Source organism: Ranitomeya variabilis, chromosome 7 (genome assembly GCF_051348905.1).
Source record: "Ranitomeya variabilis isolate aRanVar5 chromosome 7, aRanVar5.hap1, whole genome shotgun sequence".
Lineage (NCBI taxonomy): Eukaryota > Metazoa > Chordata > Amphibia > Anura > Dendrobatidae > Ranitomeya > Ranitomeya variabilis.
In genome coordinates this window covers 167,274,068-167,299,478 of record NC_135238.1, presented here as the reverse complement: position 1 = coordinate 167,299,478, position 25,411 = coordinate 167,274,068, and the positions used below count along the sequence as shown (strand labels likewise).

The 25,411-nt window shown below is 41.2% G+C and overlaps 1 protein-coding gene across 2 annotated transcripts in view; it reads left to right on the top strand.

The window, feature by feature from the left end:
• The window catches only part of ERBB4 (erb-b2 receptor tyrosine kinase 4), a 1,241,858-nt gene that overhangs the window by 1,190,026 nt on the left and 26,421 nt on the right, over nt 1-25,411 (top strand). The window contains exon 26 of one of the 2 annotated variants that reach the window (XM_077272251.1): nt 18,891-18,938. The exons of the other annotated variant lie outside the window; for it this stretch is intronic. Coding sequence (XP_077128366.1) covers nt 18,891-18,938 — 48 coding nt within the window. The remainder of the gene's footprint in view (nt 1-18,890; nt 18,939-25,411) is intronic. 2 annotated transcript variants of the gene reach the window in all.

The following is a 25,411-nucleotide window of genomic DNA, read 5'->3' as shown; positions in this document are numbered from 1 at the left end:
ATAAAACACACACACATTATTAAAAAGTATTTTAATGAAATAAAGACACATGGTGTTTTAAAATTTTATTATACTCTTAATCCACCTGAAGAGCCTTGTCACCTGAAATAAAGTTAAACAAAACAAACAACAATATTCCATACCTTCCGTCGTTCAGTCTTGTCCCACACTGTAAATCCATCTGAAGGGGTTAAATCATTTTACACCCAGGAGCTCTGCTAATGCAGCTGTGCTCTTGTCTGTAAAACTTTGTGAATGAATGGAATGCAGGGGAATGTCCTGTAGTTACCTCGAGTCGCCGTGATGCGCCCTCTGCTGGATGAACTCATATGAACTCGAGCCTGGGAACTTTTCAGAATATTTTCCCAGGCTTGAGTTCATATGAGTTCATCCAGCAGGGGGCGCATCACCATCTCAAGGAGACCTCTGGTTACTATGCTGACGCATCGCTGACCCTCGATCATGTAACGGGGGTCGACGATGAGCGCATTTCCGGCCGCGCGGCCGGATGCGGTAGTTAAATGCCGCTGTCAGCGTTCGACAGCGGCATTTAACTAGTTAATAGCGGCGGGTGGATCGCGATTCCACTATTGCGCGCACATGTCAGCTGTTCAAAACAGCTGACATGTCGCGGCTTTGATGTGGGATCACCGCCGGAGCCCTGCATCAAAGCGGGGATCTGACCTCGGACGTACTATCCCGTCCAAGGTCAGAAAGGGGTTAAGGTAATGAATATTCACCTCTCTCCATGCTTATGGAGTAATATTCATTACTTTAATGAGCGGGCACCCCTGAGAGCTCGGCAGCTGCTGGAAGCCGGTGGCTGCAGCTGTAACTGTGCGTGCGCTACAAGAGAAATGAATATTCATTGCCAGTGCAGTGAATATTCATTTATCTTTAGCAGTGGGCACAGGCTTTAGCCGCTGCCTCCTGCCTCCTGTGACCCGCTGCTCCGCCGCTCCCCTGCCTTAAACTTGGACAATGACACGTGTATAAGCCGAGGGGGGCATTTTCAGCACAAAAATATGTGCTGAAAAACTCGGCTTATACATGAGTATATATGGTAACTACTTTTTGTGATGTGACAGTCTGGTTTATGGGCATAAAAATTAAAAGGTTGAAAATTGCAAACATTTTTAACTTTTCACCAAATTTCTGATTTTTTCACAAACAAAGGCAAGTCACATCAAACAATTTTTACCAGTATCTAAAGTATTTTTTTGTCACAAAAATATTTTCAGAAAACAGTGGGATCCGTCAAAGCATTATAGAATAAGACGTGTAATAGCAGATATCAAGGTATTATTTTGTTCAACTTGCTATGACCTGCATGCCCACATAAATGGCTTAGTGGGTGTGATCTTACTAATTTTCAGAATGTGTACTGTTCATGCACTCAACAGACTGCACATGGACCAATGTTAGCCTATGTACTTATGCACAAGGACTATATTTAACACATATCTCAGGTCAAGGTGGTAAAAAAGGCAGTATTTCCTAATCAGCTCAGATCTAAATACATGTTTGCTGACATGACTACTCCCCAAAGTTCACTCCTCGTGGGAACTTAGCATCACCCTGCTGAAATAAAATAAAAGATATTCTGCCAGCCTAGCCACAGCTTTGTTTTTTACAAGTGTGGATCGCCCCCAGGCAAAGGGCAGTGGGGTACTCGGTACCGGGTCTCTCTCTCAGTTCTGGGGATGTCACGGTGGCCCGACCCAGTCCGTGGCCCTTCTAAGGGGCGCCCAATTAAAGGTGTAGTGGTTTGTACGGTGTTCATGACGCCACCTGTGGTATTCGGTCAGGGTGACCGATGCTGCTAGGGGTCCACTGGGGTGATGGAATGGGAGCTAGATGGTGTACCTTCCCACAGGTGAAGTATATCCCCAGGGCTTCCCAGATGTGTAGGTGGTGATGGTGGACGTCGTAAGTCGAAATAAATAGCGAGGACACAAAGGTTGCAGTCTCTTTACCTTTTACTGAAGACTAGGGTTGAGTGAAACAGATCGGCACTTTTCAAAAGTCGCCGACTTTTAGCAAAGTCGGGTTTCGTGAAACCCGACCCGATCCCACTCTGGGATCGGGTCGGCGGTACACAATCTGTAATCCAAAGTTGGGTTTCGTTTTATATATATAAAAAAGTACTTTAATGAAATAAACACACAGGTTGTTTTAATATTTTATTGCTCTCTCAATCCACCTGAAGTCCCTCGCTTGGAAAAATAATAAACCAACAATATACATACCCTCTGATGAACTGTCACGTCCCACGAGGTAAATCCATCTGAAGGGGTTAAAATAGTTTACAGGCAGGAGCTCTGCTATAATGCAGCTATGCTCGTGCCTGTAAACCCCGGCGAATGAAGGAAATGTAGGTCAATGACCTATAGTTACCTTCAGTCGCGGTGATGCGCCCCCATTTCATTAAAATACTTTTTAATCATGTGTGTGTGTGTTTTTTAACCCTTTCATACAATTGGATTAATAATGGATAGGTGTCAGAATTGAAGCCTCTCCATTATTAATCTGGCTTAATGTCACCTTCATTACCCCATATCCCACCGCTACACGGGAATGGGAAGAGAGTGGCCAAGTGCCAGAATAGGCGCATCTTCCAGATGTGCCTTTTCTGGGGTGGCTGGGGCAGATGATTTTAGCCACGGGGGGGCCAATAACCATGGACCCTCTCTAGGCTATTAATATCTGCCCTCAGTCACTGGCTTTACCACTCTGGTGGAGAAAATTGCGCGGGAGCCCACACCAATTTTTTCCGCGATTTAACCCTTAAATTTAATAGCTACAGCGCCGAAATTTTGCACATACACACTACTAACAGTAGTGTGGAATATGCAAAAAAAGGGGGATATGACATGGTTTACTGTATGTAAACCATGTCTCATATCATGTCGGGTTTAGGCAGGAGAAATGAAAAGCCGGCAATTGAATTACCGGCTTTTCAACATTATCGCGCTGAAGCAAATATTAAAAAAGTATGCTTCCCCATTGAATTGCATTGGGTTTCGTGTTTTGGCCGATCCCCGACCCCGACTTTTCAATAAGATCGGCCGATTTCACTCGACCCGACTTTTGAGAAAGTTGGGTTTCGTGAAACCCGACTCGATCTCAAAAAATGAAAAGTCGCTCAACCCTACTGAAGACTTCAGCGTCCACAGTCCAGAGTACCCTTCACAGGGCTGGCTGAATCCGGCCGGTCCGAAGGCACATCCAGAGTTCCCTTTGCAGGTGGAAATCAGTAGCCTTCCTACTAGCGCCTGTGTGTTGTAGTACCTCCCTGCTGAGCACCACGGGATAGTCCTCACAACTTTCGTGGATGTTTCTGATGTTCTCTCTTTCTCTCTGTCCCCCAGATGATATGGATAGGACAACCCGTATGATGGGGTAGGCCTGGAGCTATTTTATAGGGACCCTAGAGATGCCCCTCTCCCACAATTTGCCTCCGTTGTCTTCATAGGTATTAAGGTCGGGCAGCCAACTTGGAATTAACTGTCCTGCTGGTCTCTGAAGTAATGCGTAGAGCCTATTACTCCCTCGGTGTTCTGGCTACGCGCCTCGAAAGGATGTTGCCGGTCTTAAGGCAGGACTCCTCCCGGTGTTATCTCCTTGTGCTGTGATCTCGTTTCTCACTCTCCACAATACACTTCGCTTCGTGTCCTTTCTTAGGATACTGCCGCAATGAAGTGCAGGCGCAGCTCCGTAACGTTCTATCTCGTGCTTGGCCTCTGTCAGGATCCCACCCCTGACAGAGACCCTCTGTCTGCAGCTCAGATGTTCCTCCTTCTCTCCCTGTCTGCCTAACAGGTCTTCTCTGGGTCAAACCCAGGTAGCTTTCTGTCTAACTTCCTATCCAACCCACCAGTTTTACCCATCTGTGAGGAGTGGCCTAGTACATAGAACCTTTGCTCCCCCTGGTGGACTAGAGTGTGACGTGTAGTGTGTGACTGTGATACCTGGTCAGGTGAACTCCTTTAGTACAATCAGACGTAACATCACTCCCCCTGGTGGAAGAGCGACTTACTGCAACAACCAGGACTCTGGGGCGCTGCAAGTGCTTCTCACTAAATTAGAATATCATCAAAAAGTTAATTTATTTCAGTTCTTCGATACAAAAAGTGAAACTCATATATTATATAGTCATTACAAGCAGAGTGATTTATTTTAAGTGTTTATTTCTGTTAATATTGATGATTACGGCTTACAGCCAATGAAACCCAAAAGTCATTATCTCAGTAAATTAGAATACTTTATAACACCAGCTTTAAAAGGATTTTAAATCCGAAATGTTGGCCTACTGAAATGTATATTCAGTAAATGCACTCAATACTTGGTGGGGGTTCCTTTTGCATCAATTGCTACATCAATGCGGTGTGGCATGGAGGCGATCAGCCTGTGGCACTGCTGATGTGTTATGGAAGCCCAGGTTGCTTTGATAGCAGCCTACAGCTCGTCTGCATTGTTGGGTCTGGTGTCTCTCATCTTCCTCTTGACAATACACCATAGATTCTCTATGGGGTTAAGGTCAGGCGAGTTTGCTGGCCAATCAAGCACAGTGATACTGTTGTTTTTAAACCAGCTATTAGTACTTTTGGCAGTATGGACAGGAGCCAATTGCTGCTGGAGAATTAAAATTCTATCTCCAAAAAGCTTGCCGGCAGAGAGAAGTATGAAGTGCTCTAAAATTTATTGGTAGAAGACGGTGCTGACTTTGGTCTTGATAAAACACAGTGCAAAGCCAGGTAAAAATGTTAAGGAGGTTAATGCAGTCATCCATAGACCCTTGAAGACAACAATTGATGGCTTCCCTCAAATATTTTGAAATTGTGGTTGATGTACTCCTACACTCATAAAGTCTCCCTACAAAGTGCAAAGCAAGGAAAAAAAATATAGGGGGGTTCATCCATACACCCTTTAAGGCAACAACTTGCGGGCCGCATTCAAATATTTTGAAAGAGTGGTTGATTTACCCCTACACTCATAAAAGCTTCTCTCAAAGTGGAAAGCTCGGAAAAAATGATAAGTAGTATAATACAGTCATTCATATACCTTTTGAAGGCAACAACTGGTAGACCTCATTCAAATATCTTAAAAGTGTAGTTGATGTACTCCTATACTCATAAAGGCTTAGCCAGTAAAAAATTATAAGGAGTGTATTACAGTAATTCTCTTTTGAACTCTTTTTTGAAGTTGTATATACCACTGAAATGTAACAGAAAGCACGTAATACTCTATGGATAACAAATTAAATCCAGAAAGTATTTGAACACTTTTATGGAGTGTTATATGCCACCATATTCTAACACATAACCTTCTAGGAGGACAATATAGTCAATTTTTTCACATTCCAAAAAAAGAATGTGGTCACTTGCAGCAGCTGTATATTTAGCAACAGACTGCAAAGCCCTAAGCCCTTCCTAGACACTGTATTTTGCCACGATCCCTGCTCCTACAACTGTCCCAAGGCTCAATACAGAATGTATCTGATACAAGCAGCAAAGCACAAGTTTAGCCTTTAGAAGGACTGTTAGTATAATATCTCAGCATCAGCACACAAACCACAAGTTTAGCCTTTAGAAGGACTGTTAGTATAATATCTCAGCATCAGCACCAGTATCAACACTAGAGGATTCTGATTAGTTAAACTGTACACACACAGGTCTGGATAACTGCTCTCTCCCTCCAATCACAACTGTCCCTGAGCTGTGCAATGACATCAGTGATCTGAGCGTGGCGGCACCAGTCCTTATATAACCACTGATGAGATAATGCAGTCAGCCAATCACAGTAATGCCAATGCCAAGATGGCTACAGCATGACAATGCCAAGATGGCTACAAGCAGGGAATCACTGCATGCTTATTGGCCATGTAACAGGCGCCAAACATGAGGGGTGGGGATTCGAGCTTCAAATCCAAGCACCTGCCAATGCTTGTCGAGTGCTGAGCACATCCGAACACCTGGATTCTTGCATGATACCCGAATATCACTGAGCAGCACGTACACTCATCCCTATTTATTAGCCAAGCAGCGCATCAGCATATAAAACCGGCGACTAAACAGGATAACAGATCACTTTATTAAGTTCATAAACAACAAGGAAATTGAAGCATTTTATTACCTTGTAACAAATTATGTGAAATTCAAGATGATTTTTGACCAGATCAATGAATGGCTTGAGGTGCTAGAACATCTGTAGCAGTGATTACTGGAGATTGCTAACACCATATTGAATTATATCTTTCATTTTAATGTATATATGGTACTAACTAGATGCATTGATAGTAATTGCAGACAAGTGATCTAGAAGAGCAGAATATACTCCTATATTGAGAACATACCACTAGCGTACTGTATTCCAAATGTTCTCTTATCCAACTATGGCTCACATTACACAACGAGGAATCATTACACGTGTGAAGAACAGGGACTACTGCGATTATCCAATGACTAGCCTAGAAAAATCAATGCACTGACCTAAGGGGGTATTTCTACTGCTTCTTTATTCTTGGCTTTCTTGTATTTTAAAGACATGTTTGAAGTGAACAACTCAAAATGTCCCTCCAGTGATTTGGCCAAGCAAACAAGTCCGAATCCCATCCTCCCCGAGCAAACACCAGCTCCATTTCAAAGGCACTGGTTGCTATTTGCAACTGATCAGAGAAGAGATCAAAAGCAGATTGGAAAGAGCGGCCCCAGAGACAGGCCCTTGTTTGTTGTCAGAGAGTGCTGTCATCATCCTGCAGAGATCAGCTCTGTGCTCAATAACACGGGTCACACACACCTGAACGTAGCCCCAAGCACGCTGCTGTCCCAAATCTAATTGTAGCATGCTTCAGGAGGAGGTAGTTAATCCTCTGGGAGGATTTTATGTTTTGCCCCCTTAATAATATATCTTAGTAGATATTGGTGTTGAAGACTTCTTTCTACATTGAATTGGCTACATTGTAAATATTTACAATCAGTATTTACTGCAAATGTATCAGTGATAATCTCTACATTGTTATTTAGGGTATGGTTTTGTATATGCCGTAAGTCTGTTGTAGTTTTAGCAAGTACATTTTTTTTTACATTTTTCATAAAGCTTATAGTATTTTCTACTATACTGTCTGTATTTGGTTCTTGATGGTTTATATCAGTTCTTGCAGTCATTTAGTAACAACATTAACCTCAGAGGATAAAAATCTGTACGTGATCAAGTGATGGACGCACAGGTACAAGGCTGGTTAGAAGAGACAGTTCTGAGAAGGGGACTGACACTTTAGCAAGTCATGCACCTTCTGAGCCTATCATACGGAAAAACATTGATTAGCTGAAGCCAGAATACTTCTTTGTAGGAAATCTGTCACAATTCTTTTGCTACCTATTCTAAGAGCAAAATGACGTAAGGGTAGATACCTTGATTACAGTGATGTGTCACTTATTTAGCTGGCTTGCTGTAGTTTTTATAAAATCACTGTTTTATCAGAAGCTGATTTTGACTAGAGGACTAGAAGATCTACTTCGAGGTAGTTCAAGCTCCTTCCCCCGCCACTGAATGGAAGATTTCTGCCTATGCACAGTGTACATAGAAAGCTGACAATCAATTGTGGTCGGTGTTATACAGAGCTCAGCATTCAGAGAACTGATAGATAAGCAGCAGATAACTAAAGACTCAGTAAAGTAAGTGACACCATGCTTGAATCAAGGTCTCTGCCCCTATATTATGCTGGTCTCAGATGGGGTAGCGGTAATCTAGTGTCAGATTCCATTTACAATCACCTTTGTCTAAGGTGACGTTTTTTATTTTCAGCTGGATGTCCTCTTGTATGTAAATAATACCATATATTTTGTATTTACCTGCTACGCCTTATAAATATTTGTGTTATATGTTAATTAATTGAAGACTTCATTGTTTATACCCAAAGGCTATAAAGCACAGCTTCTTAAATGTTCTTGAATTTTTTAAAATGTAGCCATGAGCATGAAACAGTTTAAGTAGAAAAATCCCTGTAGTATAGTCTTCATTCCTCAGCATTCCTGCGGCACGGCTGCGGTGGTCTCCATCAGTCTTGGCTCACGTCATGCAGTGATCTGATACCATACAACAGATTCACTCTAAATAAGGACAGCCAGAATATTTTATTTTTAATCAATGATTGACTTTGTGTGCTGCTTAGCAAACTGCGAGGCTGGCCACACCAATGACTTGCCCCCTAGTTGTTGAGGCACAACTGGGGGGAGAGGAGGCAGTTTTCATAGAAGTCACCATATGGTGTACAGTCCTTTCTTGAGCTGCAATGTCTATAGTTTATCATCAGAAAAGTCTCATTTTGGCACTTTTTTATTTTATACTGTAGTCAGGAGAGATATTTTTAAGTTTAGCAGATGATGCGACCCAGATACCATCATGGACTGTCTGGTGAGACCTGAGTAGAATAAGGTTGAGAAGCCCTGACCTAGTGGAGGCTGAGTTTGGGTGCACGTTGTACAAAGATCTATATGGGTTTCACATGGTGCTGTACATTGCTGCAGCTTGCTGGCTGTTTTTACTGAATGTAGCGTTCAGTGTGATGAATCTTCTTCCATTTCCAAGTTCCTGATAAATAAATATCATTAAGGGAGCATTCTGCAATACTTGTTTCACCAATAGAATGGAGTTAGACATGAATTCCCTCCCTTTAGTTATATTTTTCAATTAAGTGAATAGTTATTGGTATTGTGCACTCACTCTCCATTCTCCGTCATCACCACCAACTAACACTCCTCACTGGCTTCAGCAATGTATTTTACCTATCCTTCTTTCTTTACATTTAGTCGGAATTGTGTAATTCATCTGTGAATTGCGTAACAATAATCTGGTGATTTGTGAGCTTAGTTAAGTTGTCACGGGGTGTATTAATCAAAGTATACACTCACCGGCCACTTTATTAGGTACACCATGCTAGTAACGGGTTGGACCCCCTTTTGCCTTCAGAACTGCCTCAATTCTTCGTGGCATAGATTCAACAAGGTGCTGGAAGCATTCCTCAGAGATTTTGGTCCATATTGACATGATGGCATCACACAGTTGCCGCAGATTTGTCGGCTGCACATCCCAAAGATGCTCCATACAAGGCAGGATGGATCCATGCTTTCATGTTGTTTATGCCAAATTCTGACCCTACCATCCAAATGTCGCAGCAGAAATCGAGACTCATCAGACCAAGCAACATTTTTCCAATCTTCTACTGTCCAATTTCGATGAGCTTGTACAAATTGTAGCCTCAGTTTCCTGTTCTTAGCTGAAAGGAGTGGTACCCGGTGTGGTGTTCTGCTGCTGTAGCCCATCTGCCTCAAAGTTCGACGCACTGTGTGTTCAGAGATGCTCTTAGGCCTACCTTGGTTGTAACGGGTGGCGATTTGAGTCACTGTTGCCTTTCTATCAGCTCGAACCAGTCTGCCCATTCTCCTCTGACCTCTGGCATCAACAAGGCATTTCCGCCCACAGAACTGCCGCTCGCTGGATTTTTTTTCTTTTTCGGACCATTCTCAGTAAACCCTAGAGATGGTTGTGCGTGAAAATCCCAGTAGATCAGCAGTTTCTGAAATACTCAGACCAGCCCTTCTGGCACCAACAACCATGCCACGTTCAAAGGCACTCAAATCACCTTTCTTCCCCATACTGATGCTCGGTTTGAACTGCAGGAGATTGTCTTGACCATGTCTACATGCCTAAATGCACTGAGTTGCCGCCATGTGATTGGCTGATTAGAAATTAAGTGTTAACAAGAAGTTGGACAGGTGTACCTAATAAAGTGGCCAGTGAGTGTATAAGCATGCAATTCTGGCATTAATGTTTTTAAAAATGTTAAAGAGAACTTGTCATGTCCCCAAATACTATTAACCTGAAGAAATAGGGTTAATCTGCAGTTTAATGGCGCTACAATGCTGCCTGGCTGCTCAACTGGGAGAAAATCAACTCTGTTCCTCCCAAGAGCCGCCAGCTTTCAGTCATAGAGGCGTGTATGGAGAGGCAGCATGGTGAGCAGAAGCTGTAAGCACATCCTGGGATGTTGATCCAAAGCTTGCTCTGCAGCACATCTGGAGAGAGCGCTGTCAATCAAAGTGTTGGGGCATGCTTACAGCTGTGTTGGGGCATGCTTACAGCTGTGTTGGGGCATGCTTACAGCTGCGGCTCACAATACACGCCTCTATGACTGAAAGCTGGAGGCTCCCAGGGGAGGAGAGTTCATTTTCTCCCTGTAGCCGCACTTCCAATATGACAGCTAGGCAGCAATGTAACACTATTAACCTGAAGATTAACCCTACACCTGCAGGAGGGACATGACAGGTTCTCTTTAAACAATTGTATGAAGCCCCTGCACCACTTTTTCCAACACATACTGTATATAAAGTGGCCATAGAAGCCAATCACATTGCATCTTTTTACTGAATTTTTTTTACAAAAGAGAACCTGGGCTCTGATTGGTTGCTATTAACAATTACACCATTTTGGACACTATTGATAAATGAGGCTCATAGTTTTTTTTTCATAGAATGCGGTATTATCTTCCCCAGAAATCATTACTTTCATTACAAAATGGCAGCCAATGTTGGAACAAGTAAATGACACTTGTTTATTGCATTCAGTGACAAGGCGTTTTATAAATTTGAGAACATGTCGTAAAACACAGTAACACGTCTTATATTCTACATGTTGCTCTGTGCCCTCGGTATGATTTTATCCAATACTGCAGTTGCGGCCCTGGCAGGAAGTTTATACAATCAAATACACGATGTACAAGTCTCATGTTCTGACAAGGGAAGTGAGAAAACCATTATTAAGTTCACAAGGACATCCCGTTCTTCTGAACACCACATCACACATTGCAGTACAGGACAAGGAATGCAGTAATCCGTCCTTCCAGCTCATGAAAACCTAGTCTGAGGGTTTAGTCTTCACAATACATGCTGTAAACAGTAATAGGAAGCATACACACAATGGTAAAAAGTGTAAATATTCATTGCAAATCAATCTATCTATCTATCTATCTATCTATCTATCTATCTATCTATCTATCTATCTATCCATCCATCCATCCATCCATCCATCCATCCTTCCATCCATCCATCCAGCCATCCATCTATCCATATCTATTTATCAAACAACTAAAGACAATCTCTATGTTTTATAACATTTATTGAGATCATTTAATATTTAGGGCTTTATGATCACTGCCAAGTTATATACGGCACTGTTTGAAAATAGTAATAATCACTAAAGTGTATCATAATTTACAACATGATATTTAATATACATCAATGGTAAATTATGTTGAAAAAGACTTTAGATAGATAGATACATAGATAGATAGATAGATAGATAGATAGATAGATAGATAGATCGATCGATCGATCGATCGATCCTGGTGTTTGCCCCTAATTTGAGCTGTTTAGCAGCTTTTTGACCCCCATGAAGGTGTTGTCTATGTGTTTGGCAAGATAGATATAGATAGATACAGCGGGGAAAAAAGTACAATATTTAGTCAGACACCAATTGTGCAAGTTCTCCCACTTAAAAAGAAGAGAGAGGCCTGTAATTGACATCATAGGTAGAACACAACTATGAGAGTCAAAATGAGAAAACAAATCCAGAAAATCACCTTGTCTGATTTGGCAAGATTTATTTTGGTGGAAAATAAGTATTTGGTCATTAACAAAAGTTCATCTCAATATTTTGTTGTATATCGTTTGCTGGCAATGACAGAGGTCATACGTTTTCTGTAAGTCTTCACAAGGTTGTCACACACTGTTGGTGGTATGTTGGCCCATTCCTCCATGCAGATCTCCTCTAGAACAGTGATATTTTGGGCCTGTCGCAGGATGACACGGACTTTCAACTCCCTCCAAAGGTTTTCTATGGGGTTGAGATCTGGAAACTGGCTAGGCAACTCCAGAACCTGCATATGCTTCTTATGAAGCCACTCCTTTGTTTCCCTGGTGCTGTGCTTGAGATCATTATCATGCTGAATGACCCATCCACATTTCATCTTCAATGCCCTTGCTGATGGAAGGAGGTTTGCACTAACATGACCCCATTCATTCTTTCATGTACACGGATCAGTTGTCCTGTCCCTTTGCAGAGAAATAGACCCAAAGCATAATGTTGACACCCCCATGCTTCACAGTAGGAATGGTGTTCTTTGGATGTAATTCAGCATTCTGTCTCCTCCAAACACGACGAGTTTTGTTTCTATCAAACAGTTCTACTTTGGTTTCATCAGACCATATTACATTCTCCCAATTTTCTTCTGGAAAATCCAAATGCTCTCTAGCAAACTTCAGACGGGCCCAGACATGTACTGGATTAAGCAAGGGGACGCGTCTGGCACTGCAGAATCTGAGTCCCTGGCGGCGTAGTGTTTTACTGATGAGATAGCCTTTGTTTCAGTGGTCTCAGCTCTATTCAGGTCATGCACTAAGTCCCCTATGTGGTTCTGGGATTTTTGCTCATCGTTCTTGTGATCATTTTGACCCCACGGGGTAAGATCTTGCGTGGAGCCCAGATCGAGGGAGATTATCAGTGGTCTTTTATGTCTTCCATTTTCTTAATATTGCTCCCACAGTTGATTTCATCACACCAAGCTGCTTGCCTATTGCAGATTCAGTCTTCCCAGCCTTGTGCAGGGCTACAATTTTGTTTCTGGTGTCCACCATATAGTGAAGTTTGGAGTGTGACTGTTTGAGGTTGTGGACAGGTGTCTTTTATACTGATAACAAGTTTAAACAGGTGCCATTACTACAGGTATTAAGGGGAGGACAGAGGAGCCTCTTAAATAAGTAGTTACAGGTCTGTGAGAGCCTGAAATCTTGCATGTTTTTAGGTGAATAAATACTTATTTTCCACTATAATTTGAAAAATAAATCTTGCCAAATCAGACTAGGTGATTTTCTGGATTTTTTTTTTCTCAATTTTGACTCATAGTTGTGATCGACCTATGATGTCAATTACAGGTCTCTATCATCTTTTTTAAGTGGGAGAACTTGCATAATTGGTGGCTGACTAAATACTTTTTCCCCCACTGTATATCTTGATTTTTACCTGCCACTTGTAGCCATAGAGTGACAAATTGTAAGTCGACAATTTTCCATAATAAAAATAAAAAGAATGCCATGCTCAGTCAGTTTAAAAAGGGCTTACATGTTGTTCTTTTTTTAAATTTTGTGTGAATATTTAAAGTTCTTTTCTAAATGTTTGGTCCAGTGGATCGACAAATAGGAAGGGAAGAAAACATTAGCTCTCAGACTGTGTTATCCATTATGGTCATACATATACCCCATTATCATTTCCCATCCCTTAGTTAACCCCTTTCTGACCTCAGACGGGATAGTACGTCCGAGGTCAGATACCACGCTTTGTTGCAGGGCTCCGGCGGTGAGCCCGCATCAAAGCCGGGACATGTCAGCTGTTTTGAACAGCTGACATGTGCCCGCAATAGCGGCGGGTGAAATCGCGATTCACCCGCCGCTATTAACTAGTTAAATGCCGCTGTCAAACGCTGACAGCGGCATTTAACCGGCGCTTCCGGCCGGGCGGCCGGAAATGAGCGCATTGTCGACCCCCGTCACATGATCGGGGGTCAGCGATGCGTCAGAATGGTAACCATAGAGGTCCTTGAGACCTCTATGGTTACTGATGCCGGCCTGCTGTGAGCGCCCCCCTGTGGTCGGCGCTCACAGCACACCTGCATTTCTGCTGCATAGCAGCAATCTGATGATCGCTGCTATGTAGCAGAGCCGATTGAGTTGCGCCAGCTTCTAGCCTCCCATGGAGGCTATTGAAGCATGGCAAAAGTAAAAAAAAAAAAGTTAAAAAAATGTGAAAAAAATAAAATAAATTATAAAAGGTTTAAATCACCCCCCTTTCTCGCCATTCAAAATAAATCAATAAAAAAAATCAAACCTACAGATATTTGGTATCGCCGCTTTCAGAATCGCCTGATCTATCAATAAAAAGAAGGATTAACCTGATCACTAAACGACGTAGCGAGAAAAAAATTTGAAACGCCAGAATTACATTTTTTTGGTCGCCGCGACATTGCATTAAAATGCAATAACGGACGATCAAAAAAATGTATCTGCACCAAAATGCTATTATTAGAAACACAAGCTCATCACGCAAAAAAAATCCCTCACCTGACCACAGATCATGAAAAATGGAGACGCTAGGGGCATCTGAAAATGGCGCAATTTTTTTTTTCTTTTTTAGCAAAGTTTGTAATTTTTTTTCACCACTTAGACAAAAAAGAGAACCTAGACATGCTTGGTGTCTATGAACTCGTAATGACCTGGAGAATCATAATGACAGGTCAGTTTCAGCATTTAGTGAACCTAGTAAAAAAGCCAATCAAAAAACAAGTGTGGGATTGCACTTTTTTTGCAATTTCACAGCACTTGGAATTTTTTTCCCGTTTTCTAGTACACGGCATGGTAAAACCAATGATGTTGTTCAAAACTACAACTTGTATCGCAAAAATAAGCTCTCACATGGCCATATTGACAGAAAAATAAAAAAGTTATGGCTCTGGGAAGAAGGGGAGCAAAAAACGAACACGGAAAAACGGAAAATCCCAAGGTCATGAAGGGGTTAAACTTGATGGATATTTGTCTTTTTTCAACATTAACTATATGACTATGTAACTCTTTTACCTACGTCACTGAAATGGTGTAAAAATAGCCCTAAGTTGTAGTTATTATACCATGCAGCTTATTATGCTTCCACCCATCAGAAAACAGCAATTATAACTAATGATACCGATGGCTGAAAGTGTCTGCCTTGTTCACTTTCAGCTGATTTAAGGCCGATAGACCAAAGAAAAGAGAAAATGATCTTCACAAAGTCAATACTTTGGTGTTTAATATACAGAAATTATGTTTATTCACATTTACTGTTGTCTCCGACATTTCTCTCCTCCGGTGTCTGAAGTCATGGAGCTAACAGCCATGTACCTGAAACTCAAAGCTACCAGAGAACCAGGGAAATATCAAATGAGAGAACTCTTAAAGGTCAATAATAAAAAGCACATTTCTATATATAAAAAAAAATAATCTAGCAATAACTGTAGAAAATAAAACTGTGCTGCTATTTACTTGAATATTATCGAAATGCATTGCTCTTGGGGTACCAGGAAAGGAAGATTTACTGATATTTCATTGGCATTCACTGCTATCAAATATATGTGGTGAGGGAAATGAGAAAGATTTCAGCCTGAGCAAACATCAGTTCTGTCTGGGAAATAATTTCATGAGCAAAGACACACTTGAAAGGGTTTTCTGCTTGAGGTCTTTTTTTGGACTCTGTTCTGCTTTGTCAGCTGTGTAATGCAGTGTCATAGCACAATATAGAGAATGTTATGTATTTCATCCTACCAGATAAAACCTACTGCTTTGACTTCAGTAATCAACAAATTGTAAATGTGACTGTAATGTAACACTGGGTAATATATCCCAAAACTATATGGCTATGCTATTTTCTGTGCACACATTGCGCCCGATTCATCAACACTGACGTTGCCCACCCGGTCTTGATGAGATGTGCTGGAGTCAGACGCTCCTGATTCATGAACACACGTATGCCTCTTTATGGATCAGGAATGCCGGATGAGTTGGGTACACCTCTGTATGCAGCTCTCCACAAATCCTACTCCAGTCCTTGCCTCATCATGAATTTGACGAGCAGTGGTCACCATGCCCCTCGTCTCACCCCAGCTCCACAAACTTTGTTGAAGCAGGGTGAAAATGGTGTGAGCACACGAAACATTGCAAGATTTACTGTAAGTTCCTCCAAAATTGTGTAACTTTTCTACGTTTTTTACACATAAAAGCTTTGATGAATCAGTCCCTTAGTGCACTGTGATAAGTGAGTACAGTTCATGGGAAGCATGGTGACTAACGCTAATATGGAGAGAACATACATCTTCATAGCACAGTTTCTATGTTCTCCATATGTTTGCATGGACTTTTTTTCCAGGCAACTCAGTTTCTTCATAAACTTCAAATGAATTCTGATGTATTAAATGACAAGGACATTAGATTGTGAGCCCCATTGGGTACTGGGACTAATGACAATGATGATAATTAACGTTGTTTGACTCTGCAGACATTCAAATTAAAAAATCAAGAGAATTTATCAGGGAAATTTGATATGCATTAAAGTTATTTGATGCAAGTTGAATTTTCCTTATAATGGTATGGTGACCTTCCAGATGCCAGAGCATAATGAATGTAGGATGTAAAAAAAAAAAATCTCACCGTTGCAACCTGCGGCCCGGTGCTCTATACTTCTTATTTTCACCTTCCCTTGTCACACCTTCTTCGGTCTGTGACTTCTGGCTCCACTAGCCTCAGACATCAGTATGTGCTATTTTATCACTGTACACGTCATGATGCACCACAAGGTTAGGACATGCATTGCCTTGGGCCCTGTCAGTGCCTCGGTGGATGCACATTGTGATGTCATGGCATGCATGGACATCAAAGGCAGAGTTGAGTCTATAAGCTGTGGCCCAGAGTGAAGCTGGCCAAAGAAGATGCGTACAACAGGGGAAGGCAAAAATAAGAGGTGGACTGGACAGTAGGCTGTGGGGGTGGCAGGACAGGTGAATAGTAAGGTTAACATTAATTTTTTTAACCTTTTGATAGCCCTCCCTCTATGTTTCAACAAAATTTCAGAGCAAATTGCAAAAAAATCTGTATTTTATCCCTCTAAAAAAAATGTTCTCATCTCTAAAGACATTCTTTGTACAGCGGTGCAGATTAGGCCAGGGTTACATTCGCACTAGAAAACTCAATTTTTCTGTTCCTAGACAAAAAAAATAAAATATGGATGTCATGCATGGGATTGATTTGTGAAATAACACAAAAACTACATGACAGAGTTTTTGACTATAATGGGTCATGTTGAATTTCCATAATTTTTCTGGTCAAACGGCGAACACTGTAATGGAGACCAAACGTACCTTATTATTGTACATTGGTGTCTATCATTTGTCATTTGTATGAATTCCATTTTTATCCTAGAAAAAAGCAGAAAAAGAGAATCTTCTAATGTAGAGGTGAACCTAATGCAGGGCCTTATGTTGATACTATAGAAACAACAGGAAATGAAGAAAAAAAAATTAAAGTCCCAGTTTAGAAAATCATACTTTCATTAATCCTATACAGTTTTTCATTCCAGCATCTGATGCATCATGTTATTATATAGCACTTACTTTTAATTCCCAGAGTGGTCTTTCCTGCATATTGATGTGGCAACTACTGGAATCGGAGGCCTGTGTTTTGACATGAAAGCATTAAAGAGAATGCAAAACATCAAACTCAGATAGCAATAAATTAGATTTGAATGGAGCTGTACTTAGTATTCCAGGATCCTAATGTCAAGCCAAGGGAAATGTCTATTACTGTCATGTTTATTGTAGGATGACTTGATACGGGTGCCATAGGTTACTGCCTTCAAACCTTGTCAGCATAGGCAATCAGGAGATGGCTGGAATCACCCGTGTTTTATATTCGCTGTCAGATTCAGCTGAATTTTGTTCAACATTACAAAGCCTATATCAAATATACAAATTCTGTTGTTCTCACTAAATGGCTTCAAAATATAAAACAGCAGAACACGCAGTCTAGAATATTCTGGATCTATCACTACTATTGCCTAAAGCAGTGTTCCCCAACTCCGGTCCTTAAGAGCCACCAACAGGTCATGTTTTCAGGATTTCCTTAGTATTGCACAGGTGATTGAATGCTTGCCTGTCCAGGTGATGCAATTATCACCTGTGCAATACTAAGGAAATCCTGAAAACAAGACCTGTTGGTGGCTCTTGAGGACCGGAGTTGGGGAACACTGGCCTAAAGGGTGAACTATAGAGTGATTCACTCTCTACTTTACCTGGGAAAATTGCTGTAACTTCTAAAAAGACAATCTATCAAAATGAAATTTGGACTGTACATACCTTGGTTCGTAAGGAACTCATTTTTTTCAAGCAGGTGTTGAAAATGTCCACTGTTCGCATCCAAGCATACCTGAATGAGCCGTTCCATATGGTTGAATGTATTCCGCTGGATGTCAGGGGTGATGGCCTGAATTTCTTGCTGTATGTTCTCTGGGAGTGTCTGTAAAGCTTGTGGCTTGTTAATGTACACCCAACCTTTCAAATGGCCCCAATGGAAAATATCCAGCGGTGTTAAATCAGGCGATCTTGGTGGCCACAGTCCCTTGGAGATTACTCTCTCATCAAAAAAGGCTTCAACACATGGTTTGGATGGCAGATTTTGACCTCCAAACTTCTCTAGAAACTCACTTTTGGCACCTCAGTTACCTATGGGCTGGTAGACCTGTGCCTATAGCCCAGCCTAGAGGTAAAGTTATATGCACACATTGCATAGTATTTCTATGTAGCTATAAGATATTTAGGCTATCACAGTGCTGTGGAAATGAGAAAGGCTCTAAGAGATAGAAGGATAGAAGAAAGACTATAGACGATGATAGATCTTGTGAAAAATGCTCCTCAATGTTTTGAAAGAGCAACCCAAAGTGGTGCCCATTTGATGGGCAGAGAACCAGGCAATATGTACTTGAAAACAATTCTTATGGTCTCTGATTGCTTTTGCTACCCTCATGTTAAGCATCTTTTATCACCCTTAAATTATTTTGCGTGATGGTGCTGACTCTGAGCAACGTCATATTGTCATGTAGCCTTCATTTGGGAAAACCTTTCTATGGTATTGTATGGAATATGCATTCACCAATAATTAGGAGTTGGCATCACTTTGCTGCATGCATTTTTCTTACTAGCTCATACAGCTCATGAATTCTTTTCATTCTTATTTCCGTCATCCCATTTTCTTTCCTATCAGAGTGAAATTGGACACAGCCCTCCTCCTGCCTACACCCCAATGTCAGGAGTAAGTATTCCACATTGGCCTTTCATCTGTGAATGTCTTAACTGACTTATCCTCTGGTTGTTTTTTCTTCTCTTGTAGAGCTGTACTGGGTTAAGGTGCATTTACATTGCAAGATTATCACGAATGCGCGCTTCTTTCATGATAATCTTGCTGTGTAAACAGGTTGACGATCACCCGTAATATAGGCAAAATGCTCATTAGTTGGGTGACTTGATAAATCATCATTCTCGGTAGCATATCATCCTGTGAGAACAGAGCATGGGCTGTCTAGAACATTTGCAGCCTACAGATTGTTCAATGCCCTTCGGAAGTGCGGTCTACCTATATAAATGACTGCCAATCAGTGAACAACTGGCTGATCGGCAGTGGTTGACTAATGTACAAGGACCCTTACTCTAACATATGACCACAAAACACAATGTCGGGCACGCTTTATGTAAACTTCCTTATTGACTGGCACAGATGTTCCCCTCCCTGGTCCTTCCAATTTCTGATAATGGCTCACTCATCATTTCACCTATGTTTCATCCTCTTCCTCAGATTTCCATACTTTGCTTTATAGCATGATAGGTCTGGCAAGGAATTCAGAAAGGCCATTGTAATTGCCACGTTGACTTTTACAGAAGGCACTAGGACTGGGATGCAAATTGTGCACTGAATAATAACCTATATATAAAGCAAGAAGACCGGCACCACAAATGGCCATTTCATATTCTTCTCTCCAGTCGTTCATTTGCCAGCCTTCTCTTACTCAGTTTCATACTAACTCTTCCCAGTGTCAAATATTAGTCTGCGGTTTTGGTATTTATCCCATTTTCTCTTACTTTCATATGCAGAGACCTGAATATACTAAAATCATACTAAAAGTTAGCAATTTGTTATGTTTGCAATGTGATTCTTCTATATAATAACTTTCCTAACTTCTGTCATATGCTGCAGGAGGTGGAATAGTTTGGCTTTCTTGATGTAGACAGCTACTATCTAGAAATATGGCTCTATCCAATACACACAGCATGAGCCTTAAACATGCCTTTGTCACTTACTGTTATGTGTTATATAGTAATTGTGACTGTCGAAAGTAGGAGTCAAATAGTAAAAGAAAAGAAGGAGCCTTACTGAACAAAACCATTAGTGACCGCTGTGGGAATGGGGCATTTCTGTTACTGGTTTACCATGCTACATTTCTATGATGCAACCAAATTGCAATAATTTATAGCTTTGAATTGATTGATGGTAACTCCATTTTTTGAGAATTATTGGAGAAACATCAAAGGTTAAAAAAGAAGACTTTAATGAATTTATGGGTATCGGAAATAAACATCTAGTAAAGAAGACAATTGGTAGATCAGACGATTTCTAGAGCCTTTGGAGATAAAAAATAATTAGTATAAAAAATTCCACATCATGACCAAAACACCTTGACACTTGTGTATCTTCATAAACAGAGCGAAAATAATAGTAGACATCAAACAGATCATTATTCGAAGAGACGTAGAAGGAGCAATCTGGAGCATCATTAATATAGAGTGTCCAGCACCATCACAGAAGGGATGGTGAATGAGAAGACAGCACGGTAATTGAATCAATCAGTCATTTGCTTTCTGATGCTGGGCTTAGGCTGTAGGTCAGCAAGTCATCAAAAGCTGTGGCAAATACACTAATTACTACTCTACAGGACAAAGCTGTTAACTCCCAGCAGTCTTTAACTCTGCGCTATCTGAAGTGGCCGCAAAATCTCTCCTCATTTAGGAATCACTATATATCGCAGCCATCTTCCCTCTACTATTGGTTTGCATTGCTGTTGGCCTGAGAAAAGCCAAACCTTGTCCAGGATCATTACATTGGGTGAAAATTAAAGTAAAGCAATTGACACATGAGCCATGTATTTATACAGTGTAGGGTTACATCAGTTTTGTTACCACCATGTTCTATTATTATAAGCTTTTCCAATCTAAGATACACCTAACAATAGCGCTGTGTGCACGGTGACATTATAGCAGTACACTGTGCCATACCTAGTACCAAGTCATACCGGCATCTATATGCTGCCGTATTGGCTCCTCTGTCCGCTGTAAGAACAGAACCTTTCTAGTAGCAATTCTTGTAGAAGAGACAAGTTCTATACATAAAGCAGCTGATGAAGCATGATACACTTTCATTCTGCTCGATTTACCAGTATATGGAATTTGATGGAATAAACCTCACTGTGTGCCATATGAAATCAGGGGTACAGATGTACAGTAAAGGCACCATCCAATAGAATTCTCATTTCTCCCTCTCTTTTTTCCCTCTTTTCTATTTTTTCCTTCTTCTATCCTTGTGTTTTTTTCTGTTACAGATGACTTGAATTATTCCTTACTACTTAGCAATATTGTTTCATTGCTATAACTAATGTGTGATTCTTATAGCACTTAGGCCGGGTTCACACTTCACCGGGGCTTTGCGGAGGGCTGTGTACTTCCTCAGTTAAGCTCCACCCACTTCTAAACTTCTTCCATTTAGGTCCGCCTACTTCTGCATGCGTCCTGCGTACCTATCTTTAACATTGGGTACGCAGGACATGCGGATGTATGCGGATGCGTCATTTTGACGTGCCCGCCGTCCACACAAAATGCAACAAATTGTGTTCCCATGCGGCTGGCGGGCTAGTCAAAACAATGCTTCCGCATACATCTGTATGCATTCGCATGTCCTGCGTACCCAATGTCAAAGATAGGTACGCACGATGTATGCAGAAGTAGGCAGACCTAAACAGAAGTGTGGAAGTGGGCGGAGCTTAACGGAGGAAGTACGCAGCCCTCCACAAAGCCCCGGTACGCAAGTGTGAACCTGGCCTAAGTGCTATAAGAATCACACATTAGTTATAGCAATGAAATAATGAAACAATATTGCTAAGTAGTAAGGAATAGGGTTGAGCGAAACGGATCGGTCATTTTCAAAAGTCGACGACTTTTGGCAAAGTCGGGTTTCGTGAAACCTGACCCGACCCCAGCGTGGGATCGGCCACACGGTCGGCGATCTTCGCGCCAAAGTCGCGTTTCGTATGACGCTTTCCCCGCCATTTTTTCAGCCAATGAAGGAGTGTGGGCAGCGTGATGACATGGGTTCCGGCTCGCTTTGTGCGGCGTCACAAGGGGTAAAACCGCCATCTTAACGTTTGGGATATAGCGATTCCCACAGTAAAACACAAATTTTGCAGGGACGGAGGGGAGAGAGAGAGAGAGAGAGAGAGAGAATAAGTTAAAAAAAAAAAAATTGCATTGGGTTTCGTGTTTCGGTCGCCCCCCCGACTTTTCACAATAATCAGCCGATTTCACACGATCCGACTTTCGAGACAGTCGGGTTTCACGAAACCCGACTCGATCCTAAAAAAGCAAAAGTCGCTCAACCCTAGTAAGGAATAATTCAAGTCATTTGTAACAGAAAAAACACAAGGATGGAAGAAGGAAAAAATAGAAAAGAGGGAAAAAAGAGAGGGAAGGTACGCAAGTGTGAACATAGGGTAATACCAGTTTTTAGGTGACAATATATCTGCTTTATATACTGTAGAGGGAGACCATCTGTGCTGTGCTGCAGGGGAACAAACAATGTGCAATACAAAACAAGGCTAGGGTCACAAAAGCATCTGAGAGAATCCGGCCAATTATTCTAATCACACTCTGATCAGAGTTTGATCAGAGTGTGATCATAATGTTATCAAATTTTTGTAGATGAGGAGAAGATGGAGAATAAAAAATGATCCATCTTCATCATTGTGTCAGTCAGTGAAAATCAGACTCCACTCATATATCATCCGAGTGCAGTCTTGGATCAAACTTGGGCATGCAGCAAGAAGAAGCTTATAAAAACATCCAACAAAATTAAAGAAAGCAGCCTATGCAGAGTTAAGAAACCAATCATCAGTCATACTAAAGGACCAATAGAAATATTAGTGGAGTGGCATACGACCGATCACAGTTAATACACACAAGAGAACAAGTTTCAATTCTTGCTTATCTTTCATTTTCTGAGAAGCCAACTACATTTCTAATCAAAGTTTCATTTTACAATAAATCTAGTTTACACAGGATGGGGATGAGGATAGGGAAGATACAAATGGTTGCTTTGACTTTGCAATACTTTACTTTTGGATATTAGAAAATTGTGAATCAGTGATTAGTACTGGTTTGTCATATTATGTATGCACATTATAGGGATAATTTTTTTTTGTTTATATAAATTTACTTTTAAAACTTGATTTAACCAAAAACTAAAGAGATGATTAGGCCATGTACATACAGTAACATCAATAAACTACAATAAACTATGTCCCATCAGTTAATAATCTTCTGATATATACAGTGTCACTATCAGGAGTATGTAACATCAACACTGCCTAAGCCACCATATTCAAGGTGCCAAGTGAGCAAAGTGAACACTCAAACTTCAATATACAAAAAGTTTTTAATTATTCAAAAGTACAGCATATTAATAAAACCACATACATTTAAAAGGGTGCCTCCAATATTAGGGGCATATAAGATAGACCTGTTAAATCCAGCATAAGCCACACCAATACATATTGTAATAGTATATGGATAATAGTTGCTATTTTACAAGTTTTACGTCATTATTAGAGATGAGCAAACCCGAGCTTAAAAGTTCGAGGTTCATACCGGACAGTTAGTGTCTGGTGCTAAACGTTGATCATGGACTTCTCCCAGAAGTCTGGTGCAAAGTTCGGGGTTCCGGGGGAAGTCTGTTTCTGAAAGAAAGAGAGACAGAGAGAGAGCCCAAGTTCACGTTACCATACATTTCAATGAGGTTTGGTTCAAGTTCGGGTAAAGTTCTAGTACCCCAAACAAACTTTGGGCTACAGTTCTGGTCTGGTACATAGCCCAAACTTCCATAACTCTGCTCGTCCCTACTCCTTATAGCTCAGCGGCATCTTATGAGTGCATATATGTATTCTACTATGTACTAATGTGTTTGAATTGGTTTGTTACCTTTTATGAAGATGTAGTTGTAGGGGTGAATGCAGAGCAGCTCCCACATCCCCCAGCCCCGACGCGGGTTTCGTCTCACTTCCTCAGGGGGTGTGTGCATAAGATACACTGATTATAATAGAACCACTTTCGTCAAACATTCCCTTGTTAGTGTGATAATGTCTTTCTAGTGGTATATCACGTACATACAAAGAAAACACAAAAGTGTCAAAACCTGTATCATATGTGATCCTACTCTTTTCACATTTTTACTTTACTAAGTGCAGTGAAATTAACAGTGATGACCTGTCCATAGGATAACTAACCAATATGAAATTTGTACAGGATTGACAGCAGGTGCCAGGTGCTGAACCCCAAAAGATCTCACATTGATACCCTATTTTATGGACAACCCCAGACAAGCCCTTTAAAGGGAAGGTGCCACGAGTTTTCTTGTTTGTTTTTTGTGAAATTAAGCTTAAAATAGTAATTAAAATGTATTAATGCAATGTTTACACTGTTTGCAAACATTTCTAAATAAAAAATATTATATATTTTCTAACAAATATATATATTTACCACTAGGGGGGAGCATTTTCCATTTTAGATCTCAAGCAGCTATAGAAAGACTTACCAGCCTTACTGTTAGCAGCAAAATTGGGGCAGTAACTCCTGACATCACCATTTCTCTCCCCTTTTGGGTGTTCTAATATCCCTGGGGCAGAATGAAGAGTAGCATCACAGGGCAGCACTATTTTGTGGGTGACTGCCCTGTGATCTGCTATCACCAGCAGTTATTGTCTCTCTCTCTCTCTCTCTCTCTCTCTCCCATCAGTCTCTCTCACCCAGATTACATCATTCTCTCACCCCCCTTCACAATGCCTGGCCATTCACTGCAGACCTGCAGCTCCTTCTTATCTTACTGAGGGATGAATCACAGCTCCTGCCGAGCAGCTGACAGCTCCTGCTCTGATAAGCTAAAGGTACACTGTTCCTCCCTGATGTCTCTACTATTCTGTCCCTACTTTTCTCCTGCATTTTACTCCTGTCAATCTAGGATCTGTTCTGGAAGCAGTACTGCATATGTTAGCAGATCCGACGGCTCCATGAATATGGCAGCAGAACACTCCCACTATTGTGAATTGTGCAGTCCACAGAGGCGTGCCCAGTTCACAGCAATGACAGTTCTATTACGATAGGGTTGGCGTCCATCTGTTATCTCCTATGACCATGGGGTGCCGTATTATGACACTGATAGTGTTGTGCTGCTACTGTGAAAGCAAGATGTCAGCCTCCAGTGCCTTATTTAAACTTCTATAACACACGAAATATGTTTTAAATGCAATCAAATCTTGGTTATAACAGCATGTTATGCTACATTACATTGATTTATTAATTATCTACAAATGCGGTACCTTCCCTTTAATTTAGCTTTATGCCTTGTACATGGCCTGAGTTAGTAGTGCATGAGCTTTATTATTACACTGCTCGGTAAGATGTGATTTTCCT